The sequence below is a fragment of the Diadema antillarum genome, unplaced genomic scaffold (assembly GCF_040938485.1).
Source record: "Diadema antillarum isolate AM-2024a unplaced genomic scaffold, OU_Dant_1.0 seq00000235_RagTag, whole genome shotgun sequence".
Taxonomy (NCBI): Eukaryota; Metazoa; Echinodermata; class Echinoidea; order Diadematoida; family Diadematidae; genus Diadema; species Diadema antillarum.
In genome coordinates, this window is record NW_027271284.1 from 36,842 (window position 1) to 58,799 (window position 21,958).

General features: G+C 39.6%; 1 protein-coding gene across 1 annotated transcript; it reads left to right on the forward strand.

Moving 5' to 3' along the window:
- Positions 1–503: 503 nt before the first annotated feature.
- On the forward strand, positions 504–19,721 carry LOC139729363 (phosphoenolpyruvate carboxykinase, cytosolic [GTP]-like). Its single transcript, XM_071640290.1, has 10 exons — positions 504–638; positions 8,146–8,418; positions 8,862–9,046; positions 13,708–13,911; positions 15,025–15,212; positions 15,990–16,328; positions 16,759–16,960; positions 17,645–17,740; positions 18,095–18,321; positions 18,755–19,721. The coding sequence occupies exons 1-10, from the start codon at positions 610–612 to the stop codon at positions 18,986–18,988; spliced, it is 1,977 nt and encodes a 658-aa protein (XP_071496391.1). The 5' UTR covers positions 504–609; the 3' UTR covers positions 18,989–19,721.
- The last annotated feature ends 2,237 nt before the right edge of the window (positions 19,722–21,958 follow it).

The window sequence follows — 21,958 nt, forward strand, 5'->3', positions numbered from 1 at the left end:
TTCATCCAGAGAAATTTCCATCGCATTGACGCATCACAAAATGCTAAATGTAATGCTCTGTTCTGTAAATCCATGTCAGCTATCACGTCATACCTATCAAGAATGTTACTCTTTTACATTGATGTACTACAGTCGTGACTATGTGGTTAGAATAAAGGGAAAATACATAAATTTCGAATAAACGTGCAGCGGAAATTTGACAAGACGTGGCTGCTGCACTGCACTGGTTCAGCTCAGCTGATGCCAGTGACGTCATATTCACAACCCCTCCGATCCTCCCCCCATTTACTGACGTACGCACAGGACACGTATGACTCGTCCATAAAGATCCACAGCAGGTCAATGCAAACACCACGATAGTCGATACAACGGGCGCGCAGCTACAGTACATTATCGACCGCTCGATCGCATTGTTCAGTTTTCCCTCCATTTATACGCAAAATATTGAACCCGCCGCGCGCCGCTCTACTGCAGGCACTATATACTACACTCACAACGCAAGAGGATAATCAACGAGGCGACCGACTTGTGTTTATGGCGTTGTCTACCCGTGTAAACTACTAAACAACTGAGCTGAAATTCTTGATTGTGTCGTGAACTGCTTTCACAATGACATCGATATGTCGTCAGTTGTTGCGGTAAGATATGCGACTACGGAAATCAATATGATATTTGCTGTGATATACGTCTTCTTGTAGACAGTGTTCCAGTTATCGAGATTGTGCGATTTACGACCCACCGCATCACAGCACAGCTCCGCTTCAATCCCGTGGCTACCTATGCCAGAACCTGCATAACAGATTCGTCTGATACTTGCAGCGGCTTGTGAATTGTGTCGACCGTACCGGTGTGCAATGACTTTCCGTCGTCATTCACGCCATGGTCTGATTCTATCGTCCATCGCATTGTCCAGTAATTAAGTTGAACTTGACCCTGTTCTTGGTGCGCGCGGCAGAAACGTCACCCTGAACTATCTGAGTTTCCATATTTATTGCTGATGATACTTTCTGAGTAGAATCTATTCCGACACTCTTTTCATTGCGTTTTTACACATCTCTATCACCAGTGCAGTAGTGTCCATGATAAGCAGTAGGCCCTTACCTTTGCCTAAATTTGCTAAACTGGGTCGGGCATCTGATTTATTCTGAGTTAATTTTGTACTACAACAACGTAGCCTACCAGTAACGTTAGGCCTATTTTACTAACGTTATTACTTAGTACATTGTTTTGTAGTAATTGTTACTAATGTTAGAGACTATACCGTAGAGACTACATCAAGGACAAGGTAAGGATTAACGTTTTTTCTCATGGCTTATCATGATATGCCATTACACGGGTCTAGAATTCTTCTCTAACTGTTTAACTGTTAGTTAGACTGCTCTTTTAAAGTCGAATCTAGGAGTCCAGTAAGAGAGGCTGATCTTTTTGCTACAGTCGTGATGGCGCGGTCCATGGGCCAATGGCCCATGCCATAACCCCATAGTCATACAACAGATACGGCCATAGCGGGGCATAGTTTAATAATGTTTTGCCATTTGTATTTCTTTTTCTTCTTCTGGCACCAGTGGTAGTCCTGCGTCCTTCAGACTTGAACTCTTGAAGATTATTACAGCCTCAGGCATGATTCACACTACGTTAGATAAATTCTAATTATTTCTATGAACCTACTCACATACTCGTACTGGAAAAATGCTGAAGATTCCATAGTAACCACAAGTTCAGTGATCAATAGGCCTACAGGAAATTTGTAAATTGTGGCTATCGTCAAGCGCGAATGATGCGGAATACCAGGGTAGTTGTGCACTAAGCTAAGGAAGGGGCCTGCACCTCACCGCCTTGCGCCCCCATTATACCATAGCCAAAGTGTATGGAGGACTGTGACACATACTATAGTTTTTTCCTTTTTAACTTTAAAAAAGATTTTCAAGAAAAACTGGCAGGTTTTCACCTAAGTTTGCTTGGCTGTGTCGTATTCGTACCGAATCGTACCTTGCAAAGTTCAAGTGTACTGAACACAGTCCAGTGCGTGCACTCTTGTTCAATGCTTGTGAGTTGTAGCAATTTTACGCAGGGTGGCTGATTTTAGGCCCCTGGTGAGGTGCAGGTACCTTAATATAGATCTATATATTCCCATTTTTTTTTTTTTTAAAGTTACTGCTCAGGATGAATGACGCTGATGACGTAATGTTATGCACCTTCATATTGATGTAGATTCTAGATACATGTATATCTCAACTTCTAAAAACCCAAACTCCATCAAAAACACAGGAAATGTGTATTTTATTTCCAATCATTCATGTAAATTTGAAATTGAACCAAATTGAAATTGGTTGACAGGAAAAGTTGATATCAACATTGACTTTCATGTTATTTTGTTGCTCATGTCATAACAACTCGCTCTTCACAAGGAATCGCAGCATACACTTGGATGGGAGTGTAGTAGACTTGAGGGGATAAACTCTGAATTAGATGTTGTATGACCCTTCCTGTCGTCTGGAATTTGATTAGAAAATTCTGATCAGATAATTTGGTACAGTGTTGTGGCCTTTCTGTCAGATACATGTGGTGTGAGATTCAGCAAGACTTCCTTACATCCCCCCATACCCCACCATTTGCCAATGTATGAGGAACTGTGAGTATGTGCGTCCTTCCGTAAGCTAACAATGGGAAGGTAGTGTAGTGTAGAGTGTTATGGAAAAATTAGTGGAGGGGGAACATAAGGAAGTATTTTCAAGATTTCAAAAATTTCACATCAACTCTCACAGCGTTAATACCGGTATTAAATATCTAGAGATTATGCGTCTTCTTCAGAAAGGAATCAGCATTCTGTCATGTTTAAGAGTCCAACTGTCCAATTTCTGATCACCAGTTGGCCTACATGTAGTTGCTGATTTGGTGACTGCTGATTCTAGTGTGGCACAGCTGGTACATGCCCCACCCCCATCCCTATCTCTATTCATGCTGCTGGGTTTACAACTGGTCCTGATGACTGTAGGAATCCCCTTCGGTTGTAATCTGTTGTTATCCTTCTTGCTTCAAAGTAATACATTTTACTATGTAGGGTCTTCCCATTTGACGCTTAGCATATTTAACCTGCTACATTGTATCTCAAGGTAACATCCTGGCTGACTTTTCAGAAATCTTTAAACCCTCTTGCGGAAAACCATCCCTGGTAAACTGATCATTCAGCGAACTTCTAGTTGACGCTGCAGTATGAAAGGCATCGCGGGAAAACTAGTCTTCTGGAACCCTGTCAAACATACACTGTATTGTAATTTCATTTATTTTTCTTGAAATTGTTCATTTGTCCCGTGATGCTACAGTGGACCTGTGCTCAACAGTCACCAGTTACATCTGTCATCGTCCAACTTCTGTAATAATGCAAAGATTGAAAAATCACTGATGTTACACAGTCTTAGGTGCGCTGCTGTCATCAAGAAAGTTGATATATAGTGAATCGGTGGTGAGCAATACATAAAGATATCATTACTGTGACGATAATGGATTGAGTACAATATGTATCCATTATGTGTCAACAAAGCACATCTACAAGTACAGAATGTATCTGTATGTTTTGTTCATATTCATGGGCTATATGGTGGCATAAAAAGTGCATTTGTGGAGTATGCATTTTTCAAGCTGTCTGATACAATGGTTGAATAGCATAATATAAAGCATCGGCAAATTTAAGCTGTTTCCCCCCTTTTTTTAGTGTGTGTGTGTGTTTGTCCACATGCATTTTTTTTTTTTTTTGTGCTCACACACACATTGTGTGCACACGCAGGAGAATACCTTGTGTATACTTTGCAAATTTGATATTTCCTTCTCTGCATGAATTGGTGTATTGTCTCCATTGCTTCTGTGGTGTAGGGTCAATGCTGATTGCTACCAGTGCCAGTGCAGGAATGTGACCTTCGGCTGATATACAATGTATTGATTACTGCATTGTCACGACGTGCTATGATGCTATAAAAGTGGAATTGATTCGGGATGAGAGCACATGTTTTGTGTGTCGGGGGATGAAATGCCTTGATTTCAGTCACTTGAGCTTTAGGAGCTTGAACTTGCAAGCAGGCCTTATTTGATATTTTTGTGTCACTGGACTAAATGAGAGATCATGAAGAATAAACACTTTACAACCTGCCTGCAATATTCTTATCCCACAGTCAATGGTTGTCTTTGGTTTGTACATACATGTACCCGGTATACTCAGTTTTGTCCTTTGCACTAACATGATGAGCAGATCTTCTAAACTTGCATAAACTTGAGGTCACTACCCTGGCTTGCAAGAAGGGCAATTCAATTGTATGCTGCCTTTTGTTCGCCTAATGCACTTGAAACCTACGGCACCTATTCAGTCTCGACTTCCCATTTTGGCTGCGGAACCTGCATAGAGACTTGTTATGAGAAAAAATGCATCTGGTGACCCAAACTGGGCAATGCTGCCTTCTTTGTTGGTTTCTTTCTAACTGTCTTTTAAATACCTTAAGCTCTGCCCAGCTTGAACTTGTTTGTAATGAGGATTATGGGCATGATTGAAAGGGGGGGGGGGGGGTGGGGGGTGGTACATGTAGGTGGAAGGCAAAGGAAAAAAAGTTGTCCTCTGCCTAATGTGTGTATCAGAGAGTTTGTTGTCAGTGGTGAATTTTTTCCCCATGTTCAACTTATTGCCCAAATGTGGCAACACTCTGAAAGAGAAGAATTGCATGTGAGGATAAAAAATGTGATATTATATTTAATAATTGTAATGAAAGCTGCTAGGCAAGTCTTCTAAAAGCCATCCATGGAAGTGCTTTTTGAGGACGGTGATTATAATTTTTTATAGCCCCCATTACACAAATGGTATGGGACTAGGGGATATTTGTGAGCAAGGTGTCTGATAGAGATTATCCACAAGAGTGGACCTGGGCTAAGGAAAAAGAGTGAGAGAAGGTCTGAATGTGTTGGGGAAAGCAATTTAAAAGTGAGATATATTTCGCATTACCATTGGGAGGTTGAAATGCATGTAATTTATGGTTGTGCAGTACCTCCATTTCATGGGATTATGCTCTGCCTGACCCCTGGGGGTGTCAAGTTGACATTAAATAGCAAATATTGGGTTCTCCTAATACCCAAGAATCATGTTACCAGGGCACAATATATCTTCACCATCGAATAAGATATGTACCCTGCATCTGTTAATGACTGTACTATCTGCACTTGGTCACATGAAGCTAGGGTACAGATTTGATGATACAGTATACAGTATACCATGCAATTCACGCCATCTTTCCTCCTGCACAAACGTTTGGTATGCACCAGGGTCTAGCATAATGTAATATGACTCTATTTCTCTCTCTCTCTCCTCCCCCTCCCCCATCCCCTTTGTTTTTGTCATGACAGTAGAAATAACAATGGGGTCATCATCAAGTTTAAAGGGATTGTATAGTTTTGGTTGAGACCTAATTTCAGGTTTCTAACATTTTTTGGTGAGATAATGAGAAATCTCTCATGAAATATGAAAGAGCATGTAATTCTATGAGGAATTCAACATTTATTTGATGAAAATTGTTTTTGAAATGGCTGAGATATCCAAAAAAAGAGCGATTCTAATAAAGTGTGGAACCCACACTTTATTACGATCACTTTGTTTTACTTTGTTTTTGGATGTTTCAGTCATTCCAAACCCGATTTGCATCAAATAAACTTTGAATTCCTCTTAAAATGGTATGCTCTGTACTACTTGTATATCATAAGTGTTTTCTTGGTATCTCGCAAAAAGTTTTAAGCCCAATTCTCATCTCCACCAATACTGTACCGTCCCTTTAAGCCTTGTCACTTGTGGTGTGAGAGTTAATAAACAAGTATTATTGTCCAAATTAATAATGCATTTTTGCATGGAGTTGTTTTCATTGCAACTGATTGATGTGCATTATCCTTCGACATAGATTATATTGTAGCACTGATTATTCAGTGTTTTAATAGTAGCCATGATAAAAAGTAATGGCCATTCATATAATATGCAGTTTGCACTTAAGTAATCTTATACTTCATCTTTCTTATTTTTCGATCATTTTGTATTTCTTTTATATGTTTTTGATGTAGTCATTTCAACGATTTTTTATTGAGAGATGAAATTGTCATGGTTACAGTAAAATCAACTGGATCCTGAAAGTTCATAAGGGCAGGACGAACAGTTCATGTTCATGTGACAAGTTTGAGACTTGTCGGCCACAGGTTCACAGTAATTAAGCCTTCCACATGTGTCCTTCTGCGTTGCAGTCTTGTCAGTGTATCAAGGGTCGTTCAGACAGAGATTAATTGATAGGTGTCAACTGTAATACCATGTTTCCTGCTACCCCCTTGAAATGTGAATCTGAAAGGGTATACATGCACGTAGGGCACAGCAACCGCCCGCGAGAGCCTTTTAACAGCATCTACCTATTGGTACTCTCATGTACAACAAAACATGTTTATGTTCTGTTGTGTATGTAGCTTGAATGCTATCTCTGTCCGTCTACTTACTAGTATCAGAAATATTATAGTATGGCAGAATTTTTGTGCCGGAATGTTTTATTCTGCGCTCGTTGGTCAATAAGGACTCAATAGCCTTTGGCTTTAAATAAGAAACATGGAGGGATTTATATTCATCTGTATTAATGTTTCAAAGAGCAGCATAAACTGAAATGGTAAGCAACGGATCAAAATTGCTGAGAAATGAAGGGGGATGTATCTTAAGCCAAAAATGTAATGGAAGTATGATGTTGAACTTTTAAGTCTCTAACCCACTTGAATTTGCGCGGATCATGGCTAACTGCAATGCATTATATCTAATCCTTGTGTGCTTGCCTTTGAATAAATGAGAGTAATTTGTATAATGGCTGGTACCGCCCCCACAGTGAGTCATACCTGACACATCCATGGGAGTTGGTTTGAGGGGGAAATGTCTTGGTTTCACACAATCAAGTTTGATTCAGAATATGTCAGATGTAAAGGTAACCGTTGACCAAAAAAAAAAACAAAACAAACAAACAAGCAAACAACCAAACAAAACCAAAACCCATTATATACACACACACATAGTACAGAGGAAATCACCATAAATGGTCAAAAAGAAAGATCAGCAATTGTGGTTATGTGATATTCACTGAGAATGCTCAATAGTGTACACTTTACATTGCATGCACAGCCACTTATTTTTAAGGCAATGAAAGTCAAGAACTGTCTGTGCAGGTTTGTCATTAGAGTTAAAGATGAAATTTCAGGAGTTCTTACTGGGTAATTGTTTGTAAATTGTTTATTTGTTGTTGTTTTTTGTGTGTGTAATCATTCAACCACAGAATAATCCCATCAGCACCAATAGGCCCACAATGCCTTATTAAAACAGTTCAGCAGTTGATAGAGCATGTTACAGACATAGCAGTGCAAACTGGCTTTTGAGACTGATTATGAGCAGGTGGATGGAATAAAATATTACAAGGCCCTCAGAGGAAGAACATGCATCTGGAAGTTGAAATACAATCAGTAAACCAGCCTATTAGATTACTAAACGAAATGCATTCAGGATTGACTGATAGCTGTTGACATTTCTTTGACGCATGCTGAAGACTGCCAGCATAGTGCAATATTGCAGAGGACACTTGGCTTATAATGGGCCATCAGATTGCTTCTACATAATTCTTGCTGAAAAAAAAAGTGCTCTCAAGTTGCAATAAATCATACATTCATGACTCATAAATGGAAATATACCTGTATACCATTAATTTACATTGAAAAGTGGCATCTATATGGTTACTCCTGTTGGTCCCAGCATTTCTTTAAAAAAAGAAAATGTAGTAATGTTTCTCTCATTCTTGTTACATTGTCTGAAAGGCTTACTAAGAATGATTGAGTGACCAGCAACCACCAAGTAAGGTGGAAAAAGAAAGTTGGTTTGTGCCATTGTTGCACTCAGTTTTATATTTGTAACTAAAAACAAAAGCTCACTTCCACGGGTTATCTGCACAATTATAGTGTTTATTTGTGTGCAGGTGACACTGTACAGTACAAAGTGTGTGGGAGATCTATACTACACTGAAAATGATTAAGAACAAAAAACAAAACTGACTATCACTAGCTTATATGAATTGTTAATAGACTGGAGTATTCTCTGTACTTTACCTGCAGTTCAACGCATCATGCCATCAAGGCGCTGGGCAAATGTAATCTCCACACATCACCGTACTGCCACCAGCGGGCAGCAGCGGCAGCCAGCAAGCTCTACGGCCCACAGCTAGAGAGCCTGCAGCCCAGCGTCAGGGAGTACGTTTTGGAGAAGGCGGAGCTGTGCAGGCCGGACAACATCCATATATGCGACGGCTCACAGGAGGAGAATGACACCTTTCTCAAGAAACTGCAGAGCGATGGAGTGATCACGCCCCTCAAGAAATATGAGAACTGGTGAGGAAATTAAAAAGAAACAAAAACAGGGATGAAATATATGTATGGTGTATTCGTGTATATATATCAATAGTATTACAGTTATAATTGTAAATCATGTGTTTATACATTTTAACTAGTACCTTCAAAGACTTTGATTGATATAGTTTCAAAAAGTTTAGAAGACATCATGTCGAGAGCCAAATGTCTTTAGCTGCCATAGAGTTTATTCAGGTCATTATTGGTGATATCATGCATAATAGCACTACTATCTGAGCTGTATATAGTCTTTTGAAGAAAAAAATTAAAGAAAAAATTGGTCTGATGTTGAAGCCACAAAGTAATGGGATATGTTTGGTTGTTGTTGTTGTTTTGTTTTTTTGCTGGTCAGGAGAAAGAGTGAAGGTTGAGAACAGCGACATTTGATTTTTTAATATTTTTTTCCCTTCCCCCACTCTATATAGCTGGCTAGCGAGGACAGACCCCAGAGATGTGGCTCGAGTGGAGAGCAAGACAGTCATCGCCACTCCAAGCAAGAGGGACACAATACCCATCGTTGCCGACGGCGTCTCAGGGAAGCTCGGAAACTGGATTGCTCCAGACGTCCTAGACCAGGAACTTGGCGTCAGGTTCCCTGGTTGCATGGCAGGTAGGTCAAAGCATCAAGGACTTGGGGCAATGTGTGTGTGTATGTGTGTGTGTGTTTGGCGTGTTTTTCTTGTTTGTTGTGCACTTCTATCTTCCTGAACATATTGTGAGCTTTTCTACTTTTTGGAAACAACCCAGGTATACAATTTATTTGTTAAGGTCGCAGGTTAAATTACATCATTAAACTATTCAAGTATTTAAAAAAAAAAAAAACATGTAATTTAATACATGTGTCAAAACAGTGTCATTATTAATTGTGTCTGTGCACACAATGCATACCTGCATATATCAGGTTTTACAAAATAAAAGTGAAACATATCCAGTGATGCATGCCAAAAAAAAAGAAAAGTCAGCAAACAGGAAACAATCCATTGATTCACTATTGACTCTGTAAGAATGCAACACCACCAATGTGTGCTATCTGTAGAAGTTTTAATGGCATGCCCATATGCAGTGCATTACCATTCTAACATGTTTTGTCATTTTAGTTTATATATTTTACATGAAATTGGCACCCAACTGCATAATGTTCTGTGTGTGTTCCTTTGCACAGACTTTTCATGTCTGTATGAAGTTGTGGCACATGTTGCAGAATAGTAAATTGCTTTCAATTCAGTGTCAGGTTTTGTCTGCGGGTACAATGTACCACCATCCATATTTTCCCTTTCCAATAGGGTGGGAGAATGCTTGATTCTGAAATACACGAAAATTGTTACAATATGTCATGTGGTGGTGAAAATGAACAGTTGTGAAAAGAGTGAGTGAGTAAAATGCCGGATGAGTAGAAGACAATTTTTTTCGTGAACTCAAAGATTATGCATGTTATTTATACCACAGATCATATGTGACCGTGCACCTCAAAACGAACATAAAGTCGCACACACTGATTTTGCGTGAGGACTGAAATAAGTGAAATGAGTCAACCTAGCCGAACTTAACTTTTTCATATTTTCTGAAAGAGCGGGTCTTCTTCTACATTATGCTAAAATTTGGTATCATAAAACGGGCAGGAAAGTGTGTTTTTTTAGCAGTTTATCTCGAACATTTTTGGTAGAATAGTGTGATTATGTGTGCCTTTAGAATCCCTTTTTCATTTCTGAAAAACCTTGTCCACACTCTTCACTTTCAACTCTAATAACTTTTGAAAGGATAGTGCTACTGCTTTGAAAGTTGGCATTAATTATGGACACAATGTGTTAATGAGGCATGCTTAATTTCCGTTTAATCTGATAATCCCTTCATTGTTGATACTCTGGTGGTTTACTTCCTGTTTTTTGTCCCATTCATCGCACAGCCAGCACAGTTTGGTAAAGATTAAGCGCTTGAATAGACACTGTACTTCGGAACCTCTTTTCTCAGTTCACACTTTACCTGAGTTTGTGCTTTCTTTCCAATATTTAGATAGGTTAGGAGAGTCCATTTGATTTGACTTATACATCATTTTAAAGCTTAAAGTCTGCTCTTTCAGAATATGGTCTTAACTAAAAATTCATGTCTGGCGACTTTTTGTTTGTTTTGAGGTGCAGAGTCACATATGTGTTTGGAGGGTGTCATTGTTGTGCAGGGGCAGATAGTGCAGCCGTGTTGCAGTGATATCAGGAGGTGCAGCAGGATGAAGAAAAAAGAACTTCAAACTTGGTGTTTTCAATCACAAACACAGATTTACAGAGAGAGAAAAAAAATGCAATTCTTTGATAGAGCAACAGATTTGCTGGTTGCTGACAGTTAATGTTTGAAGCAATTTTGCAGCACTATGGCCCGAATTTACGATGGTGGTTTAAACTTAGACCATGGTCTAAAATAAGCATGAAATAGGCGTACCTTTGATATGCGCATATCAATGCACATTTGCTACTGGATGTCTGTAGGTGTATGCAATCTGTCAATCATATTTATGCAGAAGAAATTTGCATAAACCAGGGTTAAAACCATGGTTTCAATTTTGTACCACCTTTGTGAATTTGGGCCTTAGGATATACATTGTACTGGTGTTTGTTAAAACCGCACTTGACGAAACTGACACACATTTATAGCAGTGGCAGCACGCAATGGAAGCGTGCAGTCTCCTGCAACGTGATAGTCACGCAACTTCAAGTAGTCATACAATCTAGGTCCGCATAATCTAGGTCTGTAATTATCTTTATCTGCCCTTTGAGTGCGAACATGTCTAGGTGTGTTCGCCCCGGCAGGGACTAAAAGACAATAGTCCATAAAGTACGCTTACACGCAAGCACACATGCACCCAGAGTTAATTTTGTTTGCTCGCTTTCAGGCTAAGTGGGGGGAAGATGATAACCTCACCAGGCATCAAGCTAATCTACTCATGGGGCAAATTCTGAGCAACTAGTCGACAGTAAAGTAACATTAAAAAGAAAAAAACAACAGAGTCCTATGCACAGAAATAAGAAATGAGCAGGAGAGATAAAAGTGATAAAGTTGCCAATCTGGGCTTCACATGCAGTCGAAATATGGATGTATACATGTAGGTAAGCCTCTTGGGGGGAAAAACAAAGAGATGTGTGAGAACACACAGTGGAAATATTCTTACCAAACAAACTGTCACCACGTTCGCAGATAAGGATAAATACTGGAGAGTAAACTGTACTTTGTCCTCTGTAGTGTAGATGTTATAGGAAGTAGAAACCATGTAAAATTTGGATTTCAAAGTCACACAGTTGTAAGAGATCTTAGGGCATGGAAATAAAAAAAAAGAAAGAGGTTTTGAATGAAAATGTGCAGTTTACCATTAGGTTTGCCTACACATTATATTGCAAATTGTGATTCTAGATCTATTGTCATGTTACCAGGTAAATCAAATTCTTGTGTCCCCATTTATTGTTTACTTTATGCAAAAGATTACAAGGTAGAAGTGATGAAAAATCTTATAAACAACTGCAACGAAAAATGTCCAAATTCCAAGCTACATATTAAGACCAGTGAGATTACAATTTATATATAATATGCAATTTTACACTACCTTGCATTACCGCTGTCATGTATACATGTGACATAAAAACTTCCCTCCAATGTTTTTCATGTCACAAGGTCAGATTTGACAATGTACATCATGCACATTTACATTACAAAATGAGCTATGTTTTTGGTTTAGGGTTACAAACACTCTGCTATTTGCCCAATCACAAGGCATGATATTCTGTAGATTTAAATCTGATTTCAGATTTTTTTTCTCAAGTCTGTGCACATTTTGCTATTTTCATGTGTCAAAATCACCTGAAATTTTTGATTTCCGATTCTTTTCAAAAAACCTCAATATCATCCGTGAATCACCTGTTTAAACTAGCAGTCCATTCTAGAAATCTGTTTCCTCAGTTTTATTTTGCTGTTGTCTGATAATCAAAATTTATTTTGCTGTCAAGTCGTGCAAGAGGCCCAGATGGTTAAATGCTGACAAAAACAAAAACAACAACAACAAAAACCTGCCTTGAGAGTAAATGGCAGGGGATGGAACCAAAAAAAAAAAAAAAAATCCAAATGATTGATATGCTAATGAGGAATATTACAAGCAAGCTTAGAGATGGAGTTAAAGGGATTTGTAACCTCCTGTGAAACAGCATTCCAAATCTGGAGATTGAGATATTCTGTGAATTCCCAACAAGAAAAGCTATTATCTGTTATAACATAAGGACCAAAGTACTTTGCTTGAGTGATACATACAATTGTACATGTACAAAACCTTCAACTTGACATCATCCATTTCTATTTTCAAACAATCACACATCTGTGCAGAGCACTAGATGAACAGCTTCAGTGTACAATATATGCACCTCATATGCACACTGCCAGCATACTCAAATTTGTGAGGGTCATACAAATGGCCTGGCTCTTGCATAAATCACATGAAGTATGTGTTTATTTTCATCATGCAGTTGATGCATGTACTAGACCTGATGATTTTAGTAGGATGTCATCGAATTGAACATAAACACACAACCATGTCTCTGTCTGATTTACAGACAGTAAAAAAAAAAAAAACACTTACCCTGTATCTTGATTTTTTTTTTCATGTTTGTTTCTCATGGTGAATATTTAACAATCAAGTGGTTAATTATAACTGCCTTCAATCTGTAAACTGTGAGTCCTTTTCTGGGGCAAAGTTCATTTGTACCAGTACCAGTGTGGGTCCAAAGTGAGCTCCTCTCAATACCATGGTATTGTTGTAATGTAGTCATGTTTATCCTGCAAATTACAGTAAGCGCAAAGAGGTAGCAGGATTTGAAATGATGTGACCTCATATGCCAAATGGCACTTGAAGCAAAATGGAGCATAAGCCACGTTTCTATGATTTCATAGTGCTTAAAATAATCAGCCAATATGAATAAGCAACAATACCATAAAGTTGAAATAAGACAATACTTGAATTCAAATGACACTGAGTTCAAGTATGGTGTAAGAGAGTGCACAGCACAATGTTTTTGAATATGATGTTTGAAATGATGTCATGCAAATGTGTAAGTATTAATGATTGTAGAACATTTGATGTTGTGGATGTAACAATAATTGGAATCATGTGTCATCTGATTTCAAATACGAATATATTTTTGTGTGTGTGTGTGTGTGTAGGTAGGGTCATCTCTTCTTACAGTACAAACAGATATAACATAATCTCTCTTCCCGTGTTTGTCCATTGTGATCTGGCTGCAGGGAGGACCATGTACGTTATTCCCTTCAGCATGGGGCCAGTGGGCTCGCCCCTGTCCAAGATCGGCATCCAGGTGACAGACTCCCTATACGTGGTGGCCAGCATGCGGATCATGACCAGGATGGGCAAACAGGTTCTGGACACCCTCGGGGACGGAGAATTCGTCAAGTGTCTCCACAGCGTCGGGCAGCCACTTCCGCTCAAAGGTAAAGGGTGCCAGGATTTTTTGCCCTGACCATCAGGCAGAATCCAACTGGAATTCAATATTTGTGCGGTGCTATTTCCCATCCCACATTCCTTACACGGGACTGCTATGTCTGTCAATTGATCCTCCCTCAGATGATGGCTGATCTCTCCTTTAATCCACCTTTCTTTCTCTCTCTCTGTCTCTTTATCCCTCTGTCCTTCTCTTAGTCTGTCAAGACCATGTTGCTGACACAAGACCAAACAGAATGATTTTTTTTTTTTTCATGAATTGGGACGGTCAATTGAATATGAATGAATTAACTTTGCAATGGATGTGGTGTCTTCATCATTTTTGTGTATGATAAATGCAATGTGAACTTTGTTCTTTGATATGTACAAAGAGACCATGAGTCCAAAATTTACTGTTTTGTTTTCTGTGTTCTCTGTTTTCGTCCTTGTTGCGACATCTGTACAGAAAAAAATTATTGAGGATTGTTCATAGGAATAAAATTTCGATCGGGCATGTAAAAACAAAACAAAACAAATCAAACAAACAAAAAAAACCTATGCAATTGACTATGGCCATTTGTGTTAAGAAGTTTGAATCATAGGTATTACATACTTATACTGATTCATCTGGTGTGGCCTGCATTGTAGACCCTTTGTTTGTAGCAGATCTAACTGTTTTGTGTTTTCCAAACTGAGCTGGAGCTCTGTATTAAGGCAGCCTTGTAAGTGTTGCAGGATAGGTCATTTGCTGTGATGTGATTATGTAATACTTACTCAACGTATTATGATTACTGTGTATGGCGAATATTTGGCGAGGTCTTTATTTTTGTGAATTGTGTTAGTGAGGTTCTATTCACAAATTTAAAAACGCACAAAGATATTGACTCTGATCCTTATGTGAATGTGACATGCATGTATACTATGCTCCACCATTGCGAATTTAACCACTTGTGAAATCGTTGGGAAGTCCCGATTTGTGAAAATTTAGACTCGCTAAATATATGGTGTTTACAGTATATCTTTGCAAATTGAAGGCAGGGTTCTCCCGTTTGTGAAGGAGTGTCTTAGTTTTGATATCAACTCTCTTGAAACTCATGTGTCTGACCTTTGTGCTCCACCCCCAGAACCTCTGGTCAATAACTGGCCATGCAACCCAGAGAAGACCATCATCTCACACATTCCAGACCGCCGCGAAATCTGCTCGTTCGGCAGTGGTTACGGAGGCAACTCCCTGCTGGGAAAGAAGTGCTTTGCGCTGCGCATCGCATCGCGGATCGCCAAAGACGAGGGCTGGCTAGCAGAACACATGCTGGTTAGTGAGATTTTTTGTTTTTTTCTTATTTTTTGACTTATATTGTTGAGAAGTTTGAATCATGAAGCCAAAGTATGTTTTCAAGCAATGATGTGATTTGTTGAAATTCTGTACAGCTGTATCTTATGATGTATGATGTTTCCAAAAAAAAGACCGCTGTGTTTTATTTCTAAGCGTAATCATGACATTGTAATGTTCTTCTTTATCCTTCGATAATGATAATGATAATGGTCATGATGATCCTGATAGTGATGACTAATATTATCATTAGTAGAAGTACTTTCACTAGTAGTAGTCATGGCAATCATAAGTACTGCTTCCTTTCTTGGTATATAGATGGGAAACAATGAAAGTGCATCCACATCGGTGGGATGTGAATACAGACTGCAACCCTCATGCTATCAAAGCTGACATGTCTTGATTTAGAAATGAATGCCTTAGTGATTGTTACAGGTATCAAGTTTGTCTAATACAAATATGAGATATTGTAGAAAAACAGGCATGACTCGATTGCAATATAAAAGGGAATTATGGCTGCACAACAATGCGGTGATACAAATGAAAATTCTTTCTTAGTTTGAAGTTTATAAATGTATCAATTTCCTTCTTTCTGAGCTGTTGAGTTTCTGTGAAAAGTATCCTCAGTGGACATCAAGATATGATGATTCTTTGGATGTAGCAATTTATCTAGTTTGTGTATGAAAATGTAAATTTGCTTCATTTTGCTATTTGCCTGGGCAAATGTATTTATATCCCTCTCTCTCTTTCCTACTGTAGATTCTTGGGCTCACGAACCCAGAGGGAGAGAAGCGCTATGTGGCAGCCGCTTTCCCCAGTGCGTGCGGCAAGACCAACCTGGCCATGCTGAACCCCACCCTGCCTGGCTGGAAGGCAGAGTGTGTCGGTGATGACATCGCCTGGATGAAGTTTGACAGCGAGGGCAGGCTGCGGGCCATCAATCCCGAGGCCGGGTTCTTCGGCGTAGCACCAGGAACATCAAACTCGACGAATCCCAACGCAATGGCAACCATCGAGAGCAACACTGTCTTCACAAACGTGGCATCGACGGATGATGGCGGATTCTTCTGGGAGGGTCTTGAGAAAGAGACACCAGACGTGAGTTTCCTTATTGCATTTGATTGTTGCCAAGTCTTATATCGATGACATTTCTGTCGAAAGTACTCTCTACTCCTGCAGTGCAATTTCAAATCAGTCCTTACAATACACATTGTTGGACTTGTCTGTGTCTTTGAAAATATTAGGCGCAAATGATACCTGACTGTAATGAAATGCTTTTCTTCCAGGCTAGTTTTGAAAAAAGAAAAGAAGAAAGGTATAAGATGGTTGGTCCTCTTCACCTGGAATGGAAAATGGAAAGACTTTTTACCACAGCACCAAGTATACAAAAACTCTTCACTGAATGAGATCCGATAGGAAACCACAATTTATGTAATGTTTAAATGCCAAAATTAACTTTTTTCCTAAAGATGAGAGCACTTCTCTCATTACATGTCTCTGTTTTCCCTCTCCCATTTCCATGTAACAGAATGTAAAGATTACCACGTGGCTTGGCAAGGAGAACTGGAACAAGGACATGAAGACGCCGGACGGCAAGAAGCTGCTCGCGGCCCACGCCAACTCGCGCTTCTGCGCCCCGGCCCGGCAGTGCCCGGTAATGGACCCGGCCTGGGAGGACCCGGCTGGGGTGCCCATCGATGCCATCATCTTTGGAGGAAGGAGACCAGAGGGTCAGTTGTACTTTGCACCCTGTGTACTATTGATGTGCGGGCATAATATTCTGTAGATTTAAATCTGATTTAAGATTTTTTTGTTTTGTTCCTCAAGTCTATACACATTTTGCTTTTTCCATGTATCAAAATTGCCTGAAAATGTTGATTTCCGATTTTTTCAACAAACCTCAATATCATCCCTGGATGTGATGAATGCCAAACTCTTTTAGGAGGTTTGTCAGATGTATTCTCCCCCCCCCCCCCCCCCCAAAAAAAAAACCAAAACAAAACAACAACAACAAAATCAAAGACCAGGACTGAAATGCCATTCATAAATACCAGTACCAAGCAGATAATCACAATGTAAAGTACACTGAGAGATTGTGTGCATATGAATGAAAAGAAAAAATGGGGGGGGGGGGGGGAGGGAAAGGAAACGAATATACAATCAAGCAGGACGGAAAACTAAACCAACCAATCCCTACTCCCCCCCCCCCCCCCAAAAAAAAAAAAAAAAAAGAAAAAAGAAAAGAAGAAAAACAAGAATCCCTTTTATTTAATGTTACATTAGCAATCATGAACTGAAGTAGAAGGAACATAAACTCCCTGCCAGTAAGACACTTTAAGATGCAAGTGAAATGTTTGCATGTAGTCATGCATGGATATATTTTGATTGAACAATCCTCATCCTCTGTCTACCAGGTGTTCCTCTTGTCTACGAGGCGTTTGACTGGAGTCACGGCGTCTTCATCGGAGCCTCCATGAAGTCAGAGTCTACGGCAGCAGCAGAACATGCAGGTAGGTTTTGATTACAGACCTGTTACTGAACGATTGAAAGGCAGAAAGATTTGACATGGTGCCACTTGAATTTCCAAAACATCCTGTCTACCATTGTATTTTGAGTGATTTTATCCCGGGGATGAAATGTGCAGAGTGATAGACGACAACAATAGCAACAAAAGAATGCCATCCCAAGGCAAGCCATTGTAAGAAAAGAAGGAAAGAAAAAAAATGTCCGGAAAATGTTCTATACAACAAAAGATGCCCTGTATTAGTCTCCTCCCTTCCCAATCCACATTTCCTTCCTGTAACAAAAAACAAAAAACACAAAACAAAAAAATTACCTATCATTTACAACCTTATTCTTTCCAGCCAAGGTCATGATGAATGACCCCTTTGCCATGAGGCCGTTTTTCGGCTACAACTTTGGCCACTACCTATCCCACTGGCTGCACTTCAAGGACAGGCCCGACCTCCACCTGCCCAAGGTCTTCCATGTCAACTGGTTCCGGAAGAACACCGACGGCAAGTTCATCTGGCCCGGATTCGGCGAGAACACGCGAGTCTTGGATTGGATCTTCCAACGGTGTGCTGGAAAGGTTGGTATCTTGTTCCTCCAAAAGAGAAAAATCTTCTTACATTGTGATGCAAATCACATCATTTTAACAATGTATCTGTATATGTCTGTCTGTCTATCCTTCTATCTATCTATTTCTCTATCCGTCTATCTATCTATCTATCTACCTATGTATATATGTATGTATGTATGTATGTATGTATGTATGTATGTATGTATCTATTTATCTATCTATCTATCTTCTTTCTTTTCGACACTCTATGCAATGAATGCCAGTAACAATTCCTGAAAATTTCATGCCGCTAACATACCTTGCTTAACAGTGTATACTTTTTAAGTAGCTACAAAGTTGACAAGCAAAAGATAGGAGTTGTAGCCTCACTCAATTCCCACCACAACATTACCAAAGCTTTTACTCACCTGACTCTTAACCCATCTACATCCAACTCCAGGAGGGCATCGCACAGGATACCGCCATCGGACGTGTGCCGACGCCCGGAGCCATTAACCTGTCGGGCCTGCAGGAGGATGTGGATATGGAGGAGCTCTTCCGGCTGCCGAAGGCCTTCTGGGAGAAGGAAGTCGAGGAGATCAGGAGCTACTTCAAGACCCAGGTGCCCCAGGATCTCCCCGAGGAGATCAACGCCCAGCTCCGGCTGCTGGAAGAGAGGATCAAGACCCAGCTCTAAGGAAGGGGAACCGGTGATAGATTGAGATGCCATCTTGCATCATCACCACCATCATCACCATCACCATCATCACCAATCACCATCCTTTGGTTGGGGTGACTCAAGTGAAGAGAAGACTCTATACACAAGCTGGGAAAGCTTTTGCTCTGCAGTGCAAAAAGAAGCAAAGAGAGCAGTGACAATTGTTTGTTTGTTTTTTTTTTCCTTCTTAACCAATGCATAAGCAAAAGGGAATTCACAATCAATCATGCTGTCTGAGCATACTGATGAGGATGCATGCTTTGGCACTAACGCAAAATGGCGCCAGTTTGTTGGAGATGTTATGGCAATTCTCGAGTTTGATCTTTAGTTTGATTTTTTAAAGAAGTTCTGCGTGGCTTTTTAATGATTCAGCGAGATACCAAATATTGCATGATTCAGTGACGACAGGTAATATTGCAGGAAATTGTGGAAATGATCTCCTTCCTCAGATATGTGACAGATGTCATTCAACAGCCACACGCGCACACCCAACAAAGGTGTGAATCGCTTAAAAATATCATGCCAAATCAATATTTCACGCCAGTGGTAGATAAGCGAAGCTCATGTGTGAAGTAGATGTGACTGTAGATTGCTTATTACAGTCTTTATTTTTTTGTCTGTATGTGTGTGTGTCTGTTTGTGTGTGTGTATGTATGTATGGATGCGTATTTATATGCGATTGATGAGGAGCTGTATGTGCATTCAAACTGGCGCTGTGTGGGATGAATTGGGGGGGGGGGGGAGGGTAGGATGAAGATGGGATGCATTTTAAATACGAGATGTACAGTTGTCTGTGGTCTTTGAATCTAATCCATTATCCCTGCATTTGTTTTGTTTGTGTGTTTTTTTTTTCACTCGTCACTTTCACTACATCGATTTCACTGCAAGTTGACAAACCAGAGCACTTTGAGTGCCACACACTGTCAGTGAGAATTCCCCTACCCTTCTAATGCGATCACACATATTCAAGCCAGAAGTGTGTCCCCTCAATGCATATAGATCAAGTGCATTGCTCATGACCTTCCACCTTGACGATTCATCTTTAATCTGTGTGTGTGAAGGACATGTCTCCCCATCTTTTTGTAGCCTTTTGCCAAATAACAGTCCCATTTGGCCCTACAAGCTAATAGGTGGGGGGAGGGGCAAAGTTAAATTACTTTTTACCCTTCATTCTTGACCTTTCAACCAGTCAATTTTTGTAACTATATTCACATAAATAGAAAGTCTATTTGTGTCTATTCTCTCCACCAAATGACATTAACATTGGAATTCCTGGTAGCAGTTATGGAGTGATCATATGGCCATTTTTAGCCAGAGTTCATTGGTCTTTGACCATGGGATGTTTGGCCAAAACCTAATAAGCACATCTTCAGGTCCTCGTGTTGCATGAAACTGTTCTAGTATCAATGAAATCAGTGGGGAAAAAAAAAAATGTCCTAAGTCATGATGACGAGAAACGGGACAAACAGGACTAGACAAACATAGTGCCTCTGGCTGTGATTGGGATGCAGGCACAAACATTAAAAACCAAAGTGAATTCTGAGAAAATACCTCAAGCATCAATATTTATATAGCTCATCAAAATTATGATAGCCATTGACAGTATTTTCAGTGTCTTGATGAGGTGTGTGAAGGATTTCGTCCAAACTTTCATAGATCTATTATGATGATGTGGCACTGTCATGGACACCAATTGATTCAAAGTTTTGAGACGTAGTGGTTTCTGCTGCTCATGAAGCCTTCATCTGGTGAGGAGTTTTCCAATGTACATGACAATTTTGACAAGATTATTCGGGCTACCAGACAGCAACTACTATTGGAACATTTAAAAAAAATGCATGACCTATTGATCCATATTAACATAGGGAAATGTATTCTGCTCAAAGTTTGTTACGCTTACTGTTGTGGTGAAAGCTTGTGGGTATGATAACTGTAAACTCAATTACACATCTGATATAGGGAAGGCAAATGGAACATTAATTGCTCTGAAATAATCTAAGTCGTATCTAATGTCTTAGTGATAACCTGTTCTATTATATATCATTATATCTTGTGTTGATAAGTGGTTGTACACATGTAATGTACATAATTATGTGAATGCGTAAAGCCAGAAGTAATAAATAGAAGGCATTTATACACTGTATTTATATCAAACAGAGAATGTAACTGTGTGATATGCTTCCAGGCCTGGCCGCATAAAAGGGTATGAGCTTGCTTGAGTCTGCGTCAAGTTGTTATGATTGGAATGCCTTGTGTTTGGTTGCACATTAGGTCTCAGTGATTACCATTTCAGTGAGATTTCTTGCCCGGGGTCATCTGAGTGTATCTGTAAATTTGTAAAGTCGACAAGGTCATGATGACATTTTATGTTACATAATAAAATTAGGAAGAGGGATTTGGTCTGTCAAATCATTTGATTTTGCTACACTATGAGCAAGAGAGTGTGATATATACATATACATATATATATATATATTTCTGTCATTTCTTTCGGCTTTATTGCACTTGTGTGCGAGTGTGTGTTTGTGTGGTTATGTTGGGGGTAGGAGCTGGGGGTGGCAAAAGTTGGGGGGGGATGGAGTGGGTCATTACTGTAAGAACTGGACTCTGACTCAAGACTGGTCAATGAGTCCTGCATTATTCAAGGTGTAAAACGAGTTTAAGGTTGTCATGAGCATTTTATATCTCAAACAGTCATTAGAATGGCACAAATGCATTTTGCCTCTGTGAGGCCTGTGATCTTGTGAGATAAAGGCAATAGAAGTGTTGGCATGTACATTTCCTTAGTGTCATTGTATCTAAATTAAGTTCTGTGCTTCATCTTGTGCTTTCCTTGTTCATGTAGTTTTTACCCCAAGCCAACAAGTGTTGACAAGTGTATTTGCATGTGCAGCCATGACATCTTTAAGCAGAACCAAGCAATTGAGTGAAAATGTCTTACAGCCACAT